The following is a 12673-nucleotide window of genomic DNA, read 5'->3' as shown; positions in this document are numbered from 1 at the left end:
TCATTCGCTGTAAGTGATTCTCCACAAGCTGTCATCCAATTAAAAATTACAGTGAAACATGCACCGCAGTACATAAATAGCAGTCAGTAGAAGGGTACTTAGCTTAGTCGCTACTATGTGCCTACTAGCTAGCTATAAACATTTATCCAGGAAGTAATCATTCTCCCGATTTGCGGAAGATACTGCGCGACTCTCTGCCTAGACTTACTTTTAGTATCGCTGCTGAAAGGCTAAACCCTGCGATTGCGTAATACCATAGTTTTCCAAAGCGCTTTCTGAAGGAACATGTGCCCCAATGCTAGATTAATTAATATTATGAGATATAGTCTACTTAACGTAGATTCTACGCTTCACATTAGCTGCACTTAACACCTAAATAACTTTTGCAGAATCCGCCACAAGCCGAAAAACGAAATTATTCCGTGGAAACCGCCATGTTGAAATTCATCAACTCCCGTACGTTACTCGATTTCTCGGACAACAATAACCTTGGCATCTATACGGAATACCTTTAATTTAATTTATAGAGACCATTGTTTAGACAAATAATTTTTGGCGGAGAAATCGCGTTCTTCCAGTGCTCTTGATTGAATAAAATGAATTATTTGAATCAAAATACTCTGATGAAGCACACTCATGCAAGTAGAGTTTACGCAAGAATATACTTGAAATGTACACGACTTGCCATTTCTCACTTGCATTTGCTGTGCTATATCGTGCTGTCCTACATGCAATAATGACGTCAAAGCGACAAAACTTTATTAGTAGAAACGTGTCACTGTAAATAGTACGTTTGGCACAAATCACATTTAGAGCTCAAACACGAAGTGAGATAGCCAGCAATTAGAATATCCAACTAAAGATTGTATCTAACATATAGAGATTGAATAAAAGAAAAAAACACGCAAACAAATGAATATAGTATGTATAAATATCACGTCCTTGTCTACTCAATGTAGCATCAGACACAACAAACAGACACAAGCATTCTCGTAAGGAGATTATTCATAAGTCAAGTTGAAATCTTGCCATCTTTAGGATTCCTCTTCTTCATCTTTAAGATTCCCCCTTTCATCATTTTTCTTGCAACGACATGAGCGACAACACGAACGCTTCTCAAACGGCCAACGAATACGACTAATATAGTGGACAAAGGTAATCAGACGATGACTTAGGATTGTTGTAAACTGAATTGTGACGATGCTTCCATAAATCACAAGAAACATGAGACCCAAAGCGTTTGTGTAGAACACCTGAAGATCTGCTAAATTTGCCAACGTCTCGATCAGCAGTATCCACAAAATGTTGGCGACCAGAAAGAGGATAACCATTCCGTTTCGCAGTTCAGCAAGACCTTCTTTTAGCTTAGTTGTTCTTGGCTGCAGTAATTAATTACGCAAGTTGCGGAACTAAGTTAATAGTAAATTACAAATGTATATTTAGCTTACTGTTTGGTGCTCAGAGATTTCCGGCGTAAGGTACTCTTCTTTGCATTTATTCCAAAATGCTAATTCTTTGCCTTGTAGGGTTAGTGATTCCGAATCTAATTCTTGAAGTAGACGCATAGTATTGGAAAGGATTTTTTCCTCTAGGTTAACAAACGAAATTTTGTTATAATAGCGAGCAAAAATTAAGATATACATGCACCAAAAGAAGTCACCTTGCGTGAAATTTCTACGCTTCGCCATTGCAAACATGATCTTTTTAATGTAACCTGTTCAGTTTAAATAAAACAAATTTTGTGGCCACTCTATTTCCTCTTAGCACATACCCGGATTATCCACTTACCTCTTTTATTTTGAAGGCAGTCATTTAAAGTATCTTCACTTAGATTGTCCACATCATGAATCTTATCTTTGAGTGTTTTAAAATGTTCTTCTTTAAGATTGAGTTCTTTTAAGAAATCGGGTACTTTATCCTAGAAGGAATGCACATCATTATTAGATTTTAATTACGTCGCATATTAACAAATGCAACCAATACGGTGCTATAATATTAGCATCAGTAATGTTATTACACGTTTGCATGACGTTACTAATGCAACTACTCTATTACATGCTAAATTTTAACAGTAATAATGTAGAGCGTATATAAAGCGTAAGTTCTCTTCAGTTCTTTTTAAATATTATAAGCATGATGTAAATGTACGATTACTAAACGACGAACGGTATACTCTTCCCGACACTTGTGTAGTGCTATGGTTTTGACCTTGCAGCACTTTTAGCAATATATACGTAGCTCTTTGTCGTCAAACAGCTGTAAATATTTGAGCGTAAAAGGTTTTAATAAATTACAAATGTTTTGTGTGTCTGATAATACCTGTCACGGAGTCGCTTACCTCGTGTTGTCACCTTCTATCAAACAGTGCGCTTATACTTAGTATAAAGTCGACGGCACTTAGCAGTATAAACGGAATTTGCGACTAGGAAATTGTCAAATGCCAAATAATACTCGACAGCCGTGCTATTAATATAGCAGCAACATGTGACACGAGAACTGCTGCATAACAATGTGCTACAATCTTTATAATACAGTTCACACTTAAGACTCAAAAGTCTAGTATTATGTCCCAGAATGTCAGCTTCACAACATGATGATCTACAACACAATATCAACCTTAAACAGAATGCCAATCTTACCTAAGGTGAAAGCAAGGCATGATACCATTGCTACGAATCATGCTGGTGCTTAGTTGTAGGCAATACCGAACCTAGCCTAATTAGCTAGAACTCGCCATGTCACCTCATAAATTTGTATTAGCCGTAAGGCTATGACTTGGAATTCCTCTCTTTCCTTGTTCTTCTCAGTCCCTGAAGTGTGTTTGCGGCCAATTTCTACATCCTTCTGGCTATCATTTATAAGGTGCGGTTACGGCATAACTCGCTATGTGACGTCATCTTTCACTTTTGACTGAAAACAAGTATGTGAAAAGAGAGCAACGATGCTCCAGTTATGATGCCAGTCGTCCTGGGTGATATTTATCACCCTGACGTTTTGGGTCGAGCTGCGTACTTTGACATCACGGTGAGCTATATATATATATATATATATATATATATATATATATATATATATATATACACACACAGAAGAGGTGTCTGTCTGTCTGTCTGTCTGTCTGTCTGTCTGTCTGTCTGTCTGTCTGTCAAGAATCATTTATTTCTTACAATCACACTATCATACATCACAGCAGAAACTACTCGACTAAAGCTAAATGCTTTATAGTGTTCATAGGTAAGTGTATACATATTTTCTGAGGCAAAAGAGACAACTAAAAGTACACTAATGATAAAAGAATTGAGTGCTGAGTGACTCGGGAATCTGACACCCACCACACAACACATTCAATTTCTTCTGAATGACCCGTGCGTTGCACTTTTGCAGCTGCACTGAAAATCGTTTACGCCAGAAGTCCACAAATTCCGGTGCGTTTGGCTGACCAACTTCGTCTGATGAGAAAGCTGCTAGCTTTCGCAAGAAGTTCCTGGCCTCTTCTCCCCATGCACCGAAATGTTCGAATACCAAGGGGATGGCTTTGAGAACTGAAGTCCCAGGGAGCTTTTGTTGGCTGTATTTTGCCGCCTTCCTATTCTCTCGTTGTTTAGCAGCGACGCCTGTTCTATCGGCAGAGCTTGGAAATGCATCCGCACTCCAAGGGTGGGCTAGAGAGATGTCCAGGTCGAGGTTGGAAGCTGATTCAGAATCGAACATGACAATGTCAGGCCTGCAATCTGAAGTGACATATCTGTTCCTTGGCTCCCGTCGATGGTGGATTTGGAGGCTCCTGAGGCACTCAGACCACACCCCAGCAATTGATTCGTGAGACCAAATAGGGCCTCCACCGGTCTTGCATGTGAGTAGGTGGTATCCGCTGTCATCCAGTGGTGCACTGCAGTTGCATGCCTCTGACCAATGTGACAGAGAGATGGGCAATCCAAGCCTCTGTCTGTCTGTCTGTCTGTCTGTCTGTCTGTCTGTCTGTGTGTCTGTCTGTTGGAGCGTTTCTCAAAGACGGCGAGTCCGATCTCGGCCGAATTTGGCTCGCGCACGCCGAATTCATTAATGTCGAAAGTGAGACTGTGGTCGTCTTCCTGACTTTTCCCACAACGACGCCATTTCCCGCCGATCGCACTCGCTTCCGCTCGCGCGCGAATATCTCCGGAACGGCGAATCGTATCTCCGCCAAATTTAGACTGCCCGTCCCCGACGTAGCACGGTACGCGCTGAGCGTGTCGTTTATTGCGGGCGACACCGGGAAACAGAAGATATTTTTGCTGATATCCGGGTCTTGAAAAAATACGCCAACAGCCGTTTGCCAGTTTACGACCGTCGAAGAGCTGCCGTGTTTGATGAACCTGTTCCCCGAAACGCCAGCAACGTCTTCGAAGAGACAACGTTCAGCGGAACTGTCGAAATGACGAGAGTCGGTACGAGTCGTGACTTCGTTAGATACGGGAAACGGATTATCCAGGTGAGTACTGCATGTGACTTCCAGTTCTGCTCTGATGGTTCGTTTAACTGCACGTGACTTCATTTCGGACAGCGCAATATCCGGGAGTGCTATACGATTGCAAGTGTATACGCGACATTTTTATTCACGGCAGTCATTCATGGCCAACATCACCTATGATACCAGCAAACGCATTTTTAGATACTTTCTGCTATAATCTCTACCTATAAAGGCGACCTGTCTCTCCTCCACTTCCGTGTTGTATTGGCTCTATGACAAACGTGTGTGTCAACTGCGGCGCTATGAAGTGGAAAGGAGAAGCACCTGGCATGTGTTGTCCCCCGGGCGAAGCCGGGCATTGGAGCTTGTGTGTATATATATATATATATATATATATATATATATATATATATATATAGATAGATAGATAGATAGATAGATAGATATAGATATATACCGTATTACCTCGCTTAGAAGAGCATGCTCTTATAGCGCGAGGTTGAGCAGACTGCCCTTATACCTCGAGGTATAAGGCATGCCCTTTCGGGCGAGGGAAGAACCTGTTGTGGTATCCTGGTAACAAGCATGCACACAACGCAAATACTGATTCACGTCTACTACCTAAAAAAAGCTAAGCAAGCATGCAACCGTTCTATGCACATATTATCTAATGACTGTTCATATTATAAAGCATCTTCATCCTAATTTTCATCCCTGTCTTCATCACTGCGTTCTTCCTCACTGCCATCTTTCTCATCTTTCGTCCTCACTGCCATCTTATTCGTCCCTTTGCTTGACCCATCGCTGAAGATTACTTTGCGGTACGCCGCTGTCTCTTGCTGCTCTTGATAGGTTCCCTTCGTACTCATCTTACTTTTCTATCGCAGAAAGCTTCCTCTTCACCGTGTACGAAATTCTAGCCTTTCTGTCTGTACTTTCAGTTTCTGTTTCAGCAAACCTCCAACTCCTCCGCAAACTCCTCCGACGCCATCTCGTAAATTGCTAAACTGCGCAAGCGCTGACGTTTTGAGGTCCGGGTGTTCGAGGCTACCTCACTTATACGGGCATGCCCTTACAGTTGCAGAGTGTCGTGAACACAATTTCTGCTCAACCTCACCTATAAGAGCATGCCCTTCTAAGCGAGGTAATACGGTATATATATATATATATATATATATATATATATATATATATATATATGTATATGTTAGTTTTAATACAGATAACACGGATAACACATATCCAACATGGTCTGTCAAGAGTTTGATGTTTGCCGCACCTTCACCCTGCTCTTTCAGCATTTCGCGCTCTTCAGGTTTCTTTGGCTGTCTGTGGTGTTCCTGCTATCCTATTCATCCTGGAAATTTTTTGTCATTCTTTTCGAATGTCGCCTTGTCTTTATTCTCTCATCTTCCCTGCTGGACAACATAGTCATTCGGGAGTCTGATGTATGCCGCACCGTCACCCTGCTCTTTGAGCACTCAGCGCTCATCGTGTCTATTCGTCTGCCTGTGCTGCTTCGACAGTGTCCTCTACTCCTGATTTGTTTCTCATCATCGCACTTTCTACTTCCTTTTCTATAAATCTTTACAAATCACGTGTTTCTGTCGTCTTTGGACCAGTAGTGCACTTGTTTGACATATCCAGCAATAATACTTGTCTTTCATGTATGTTTTTTGTTTGTCCCATATGGGACATTTAGTTATAAAAGAAATATATATATATATTTATTTTTAATATATATATATATATATATATATATATATATATATATATATATATATATATACACACATATATATATATATATATATATATATATATATATATATATATATATATATATTGTCCACTCCGCTTATTGTGCTGGTGCCGCTGCAGCAGCTGGAGAGATGGAGAAAGACGATCGTCATAAAGACAACGTAGAGGCGACAGGAGGTGTTTTCTACCCGCTGGTAGTTGAGTCCTACGGAATGTGGACCTCCAGTAGCTTACAAACTTTAAAAACAATTGCTAGAAGGACATCTCTCCGTAGTAGTATTACTGTTAGCAGGGCTATCGTTAATTTTCACGGGCAGCTCTCTCTCCGCCTTTGGCAATTTAACGCTAGGATGATTTTGGACCGTTTGTCTTTGTTAGGTTTAGACAGAGACTACTCTGTTTGTTCTTCGTTGTGAGGCCCCTCTAGTGGAGGGGTAGCTATTATTTATATTTGAATAAACTATATGTATATATATATATATATATATATATATATATATATATATATATATATATATATATATATATATATATAGTTTACAGCCTCTTCATATGATCAAAGCCGCTGTTAATTAAAAAGTAGGTGTTGCAGCAGAACCTGCTGAAGCCAGGAAAGATGATTGTCATGAGGCTAGATTAATGGTAGTGCTTTACCTGCTTGTTGTTGAGACTTACGGCATTTGGACTCCTGCCAGTTTGCAAACATTGAAGTTAATCTGGTCAAGATTGTCCCCTGTAAAAAGTTACTCATTTTCATAGACGCAGAAAAACCAGATGCAACAACTATTGATAAATTAAACTGTGTATATACTAAAACGATTTATCAAAGGTTAATAGTAGATACCGTTGAGGTTTTTTCGTGTAGGATCTACCTTCAGATAGCAATAATATGGTTTAGTAAGAAAAGGAAAGAAAATATATATATTTTTATAGGTCCCACAAGGGACTGTATATATATATATATATATATATATATATATATATATATATATATATATATATATATGAATAGCAACTATTAATTAATAACTAACCGTTGTTAAGATTCGCACGGCAAGCTCGGGATCCATCTGATTTGCAAAACTTTTAGAACGCAGTCTTTCAAGGTCTCTCCGGGTTATCGACTCGTCAACCGTTCGAATGTCCTAAACAAACATTTACAAAGATAATTTAGAGATACTATCAAAACTGTTAAAAGCTGGCATGCAAACCTCATATGTCATGTTTACAAAAAACGTCGCATCGTCATAGCCGGCCTCTTCAAACTTTACAACTGTATTTTGGTCCTAAGCGAATCAGATCACGTTATACATCTCTCTGTAACTGCATAATATCTATATTAACTGTGAATTGCTACCGTTATTCCACAATGCCGTAGAAATCCCTTAGTTGTCTTTCGTTCATTTTCAGTTGTTAAAGTGTCTAATTTAATGGCAACAGAAATAGAAAGCATAGAGTCAACCAACTGATTATCTAATAACATTGCATTCGCTTAATTAAACACCTGGTTCCTGGTCGTCATTGTTTTGCTCGTCCGATCTGCAACACCAACACAACTTTTGCATTGCTCTAGAGATCGAGTTAAGAAATCTCTCCCAAGATAAGCCATCGTCTTGACCTGACGTCTCTCTCGTACCCCACCCTTGATCATCAAGATTGCAGATTGCGTAGATAATTAAGAGCAAATACCCGGATGGCAAACAAAGCAAGTACCAAATAGAATGAAACACACATGTGAACTCAAATGGATGAAGAATGGCAGTTGCCAAATAAATCCCAGATAACGCTAGCACGTACCACGTACTCACGGGTACGTCTATAAGACCGAAGTATTCAGGCATAGGAGTAGCTGTAGTGTTTGACAAATCGTTTAGTTGCTCTTTCGGGTCTCCTAGTTGTTTGAAAGCCACTACCGCTTGATATATTATACCAATGACGACGGCCCCCATCAAAATAGCAAATACAAACGTTAGAAACTTGGCAACAAGCCACTGAACTTTCTGTGAAAACACTAAGCAGATGAGACCGAACGAAACGCTGACGCTCAGAAAAAAAGCAACAATAGAAATTTCACTGATGTTGTACGTAACAGCAAATCCAGCAGAAACGATAAGTATGACGGTAGAAGGAGCGATAATTCCTGAGACCCATAGTACTGCTTGATATAAAATATACAAGCGAGACACGTTGTCGTTTCTTCTGGCAATGTCTGCACCATCCGTGCACAGTTTACCTAAGTTGACAATAGTCGATGGGATCCACCGGCGACGTTGCTTGAAAAACTCGTCAAAGCTTGTCGGACAATGGGTTTCGTTCTTAGCAGCCGCGCAGTACTCCAAACGGCAACCTGCTTGGACCAGAAGCAAGGAAAGCCATCTGTCTTCTCCCATATCTTTCTGCAAAAATTCAGACGATTTCTCGACGTTGCTGCGATACGTTGCCAAAACAGATTTAATGGCTTTGATTCGAAACAAGCTAAAGCAACCGGGACAACACATGACAGATCCGAGAACGTGCTCTGCTGCTTTCTGAAACCAATGACTAATTGCATAATCAAACACTTGATACCAAGCGATGGGACCGGAGCCTGATGGATGAGTACGTCCACATACACCACCAACTAGTTTGTCTCGTTGTAGTACGTCGATGAGCTCCTCTACTGCCTCCTTCTCGAAAGACACGTCGCCGTCTGTGGTAAGAAGATAGATGTCGCTAAGATCGACAGAGCTGTCCTCCGTGCTCGTCGACTGTGGTGATTGCTTCTCGATCAAGTAATCGATAATGTAGGTCATGTACATAACTTGGCTCCAGCGTTTCTTCCTTTTTACCTTACTATTGTCTTTAACGTGAATAAAGAAAGGAATGTTGAAATCGGTACTCCCTACATCTATTTTAAACTGAATACCGTACGGAGTAGCTATTTTCTTCAAGTGCAGTTTTTGCGGCTTAATCTCCATCTCCTCTTGTATCAAATGCATCAACTGTAAGACATACTGATTGACATTTTTTCCTTTCGCTCCTCCGTCAAAGAAGATATGCGCTTCGTACATTGTCAACCTTCCTGGTTTTTTGCCATTTTGCTTGTTTTTTGCGCCTGTCGTGTTTGCATCTGCTTTTGCTACTTTCTTTATAGACGAGAGAAGACGACGTTGTTCAGATTCGCTCTCTTGGTACATCGTCGTACAAAGATAAACTTTTGCCTTTCTTTTTATCGTGTCTTCTTCCGTCGTCCTCTGTTCACGTGTTTTGAGCACTTTCCTGTTAAGAACCAAAAATTGCTCCTGAAAGCAACTGCTGTAAAATGGTTGAATAAACAGTTGTTCCTCCTTCATTAGTGGAAACATCTTCGGTAATGACGCGTAAAGAAAGCAGAAAATGGATTGATATACTAGTAGCATAAATGATGCAGCAATCGCAAGGCCTTTCTCAGGTCCACTGCTGTAGAATGTATTAGTGAACCCAATGTCTTCAAGAGCATTTCTCCAACTGTCGGACCAGCAAGGTAATAAGACTAGAAAAATAGCTATGTTTGATAAAACAAGAGGGAAAGAAAGAGTTCCTCTTTGTGTTTTCGTAGCACACGAAAGCCATGCCAAGAAATATGATGCCAAACATGTAAATATGTTAACAAAAGATGCGGTGTTAAAATTCAAATCTGTCATTGCGTGGGTAAAATTTTCCCACGATACGGTATTCAAATCTGTTATTTCGTAAGTAAAATTTTCCGGCGATACGGGAACACCAAGGTCGTTTATGTTTGCTGCAATACTGATTGCCATCCAAACAAACACAAAAAGAATCCTTGTAAGCCCAGTAATAATACCAACTTTCCATCTACGATTGACCTTTTTCTCCTCTTCGAGTGATGTAGTTTCATTGCTTTGCATTAATTTCGTCCGTTCGTCTCTCATACTAGTGCTCTCATCACCATCTCCATCCCACTGTCTCTGCTCGCGTTGTGTTGATTTGTTGTTGTCGTCGCCAGTCGTCCCATACTCTGTACGTCCCTGATATTGTTCTCCATCGTGTGTAGTAGCAGCACTTTCAAACTCAAGAAAAAGCCGTTTTTGAACTTTAGGGCACCACATTAATGACACACATAATAGAATGACTGTAGTGAAAACATCTGTAGTAATTGATAATGCTCCGTTCTCGGCTAGAGACGCTATCATCAGTCCTAGTCCAACCAAGCCCAAGACAACTAACCCTACATAAAAGTATAACTTTCGACGGTTGCCTCGTTTCTTGTATCCATATAACTCATAAATGATCGCCACAGTCAATGTTCCACTCTGTAATGCAATCGCAAGTAATGTGTTTTCGATGTGGCCAGCAACGTAAAATGAAAAACCAGAAACCAAAAGTGTTTCCCACATCACATAAACCACCAGCTGTAGCAAAACAAAAATATTATGAACATCAATTCAAAGCTATCAACAATTTTTCAAATAAACAGACAAATCCGTTATGACCAAATATTTATATATGAACGGCCCAGGCGTAGCGCTGACGTATACAGCTCATTCTATACGCCCGATAAAAAGCCTCGCGCGTACGTGGTATAAGCGATGCATACCGGTATATAGCGGCTTGTGATGTATATGGAGTTCGATATCGTCTATATTTTACAAATTTGAGGTGGTCCAAAATTCACAGTGGTCTATCATGTCTGTGTCTATTGTAGAGAGAACTCAAAGTCGTCCAGAATTCCTAATGGTCCAAAATAGTTTGCGTTTATTAGAGAAATTGAGATGGTTTAAAGAGTCCAGAATTTACTAAGCATGCATATCAAGAAGAAATTGATAATATAAATGGAAAAAATTGTAAATTCTAGTGGTCCAGAATTTGGGGACATGGGATCCAAATACGTGATCACCAATTCGTAGGTAACGATTCAGAATTTTCTGCTTTTAGCAAATCGCTTTGACGTGCCGTATAGCAAACGTTTTCTGTCGTGCTTTGTTCCTAGATGACACGATCTCATAATATGCTAGACAGACAGTAATCATGTAACCATTGATGTAACTCATGCGCGACACACGTTTTCGATCGACAACCTGAAGCTCAAACAGACTGTACACCCACTATAGACTGACGCTCGACCTGGACGCGTCTTTCTACTATATATATGTATAGATAGCCTAATGGTTTCCTCTAACTACAGTGATTCGGTCTAGTGTACAGAGCATCACGTGGCCAAAGTTCTAACCCGGATTTGAAATTCTATATAGGGAAGCCATGATTGGTAGTAACGTCAGAAGAACAAGACGCCAGAACAACGCAGATTTCGCAACGCCACGAAAGCATGTTGTGTCGACGGTGGCCGGTTACTGCGCGCTTTTCCGTCCCTGCTTCTTATTTAACTTCTCTGCTGGAGTAAAACAAGAATCTCACTCAAAGCACTTCCCTAGTCTGGCAGAACAGCGAAATTTTGTGAATTCCTGTACCACCGCAACTATATAGGGTTTAGTATTTTCTGTATTTGCTTAGCCTGGAACGCTCGGGGCCCTTTCTAAAGTTAGAATGTGCTTCACTAGACAGCTGATGTACAGGTACCGGTAGTACTCGTCCATTGGATGGTGGAGAAAAACTGCATGCATGACATTTGTAACCAAAGCGGCCCTAATCGAACTGGCCCTAGTAATGCAATCAAAAAATGGCAACAGATGAAACGTTATCGTAATGATTCTTTGCATTGTATAGACTATAATACAATGTTTCTACGTAAGTCCTGTGTCTAGTTTCGGATAACGGCTAGGTTCGGACGCGAGATCTTGGATCAAAGCAATTATCTAAGTATGAAATATAGGGAAACGTAGAGATGTTAGGTAACTATTTTTGATCCGTGACAATCAATCGATTTAGCTTGTTGTAGCGAGAACGAGACTCGACTAAACGTCTACCACGCCCTGCCTATAGACAGGAACAAATACCTCTATTTTCGAATGGCCTCTCGTGTAGAGCTACCGAAGCACAGACACAAACCGAAGCCATTTTTTTGCAGTAGCCTAACATCTCATCTTTCAAACAATAGTATGGGCAGCGTCGTCGTGTTTCGTTCGTAGCCGTGGTAGTCGTCAGAGTTGAGCAAAGTCACGCCCTCTAGTTTCGGATGCCCGAAACGCGCTTGATCGTCATTTTCCGAGCAAATTTAGACACTCTGTAAAGATTTTTAGCGTAGAATCTCGACGTCTAGTGCTAAAATCAACTTTTAAGACATCTTTAGAGGTTTTTCTACGTATTTCTAGTCATGCAATTTCTCATCACTCTCTGCAGCGTAGAGGTCGTACGGTGCCGTTTGAAAATCTAGGGAACAAATTTCCCTATGTAGTAGTATATCGCTGGCTTGCTACGCAATCGAGATTAAAATGGTTCGACTTGCACAATCAAAAGTAGGGTATTCCCCTCTTCTAGTAGATATCTAGTTTCTTTAAATGGTAGGACCAATTTGTTCTACTTTTT

General features: G+C 40.4%; 1 protein-coding gene across 1 annotated transcript; it reads right to left on the bottom strand.

Annotated features, from left to right (window-relative positions):
* Positions 1-1034: 1034 nt before the first annotated feature.
* Positions 1035-9893, bottom strand: LOC134191562 (chitin synthase chs-2-like). Its single transcript, XM_062660184.1, has 8 exons — positions 7716-9893; positions 7569-7633; positions 7423-7497; positions 7246-7356; positions 1789-1918; positions 1661-1714; positions 1449-1588; positions 1035-1379 (listed from the first exon to the last, which is right to left on the bottom strand). Exons 1-8 carry the CDS (start codon positions 9871-9873, stop codon positions 1035-1037), a joined length of 3078 nt encoding a protein of 1025 aa, XP_062516168.1. The 5' UTR covers positions 9874-9893.
* Between the last annotated feature and the right edge of the window lie 2780 nt (positions 9894-12673).

This window comes from Corticium candelabrum, chromosome 15 (assembly GCF_963422355.1).
Source record: "Corticium candelabrum chromosome 15, ooCorCand1.1, whole genome shotgun sequence".
Taxonomy (NCBI): domain Eukaryota; kingdom Metazoa; phylum Porifera; class Homoscleromorpha; order Homosclerophorida; family Plakinidae; genus Corticium; species Corticium candelabrum.
The sequence above is the reverse complement of the archived record's forward strand: the minus strand, read 5'-3'. Positions and strand labels throughout refer to the sequence as shown.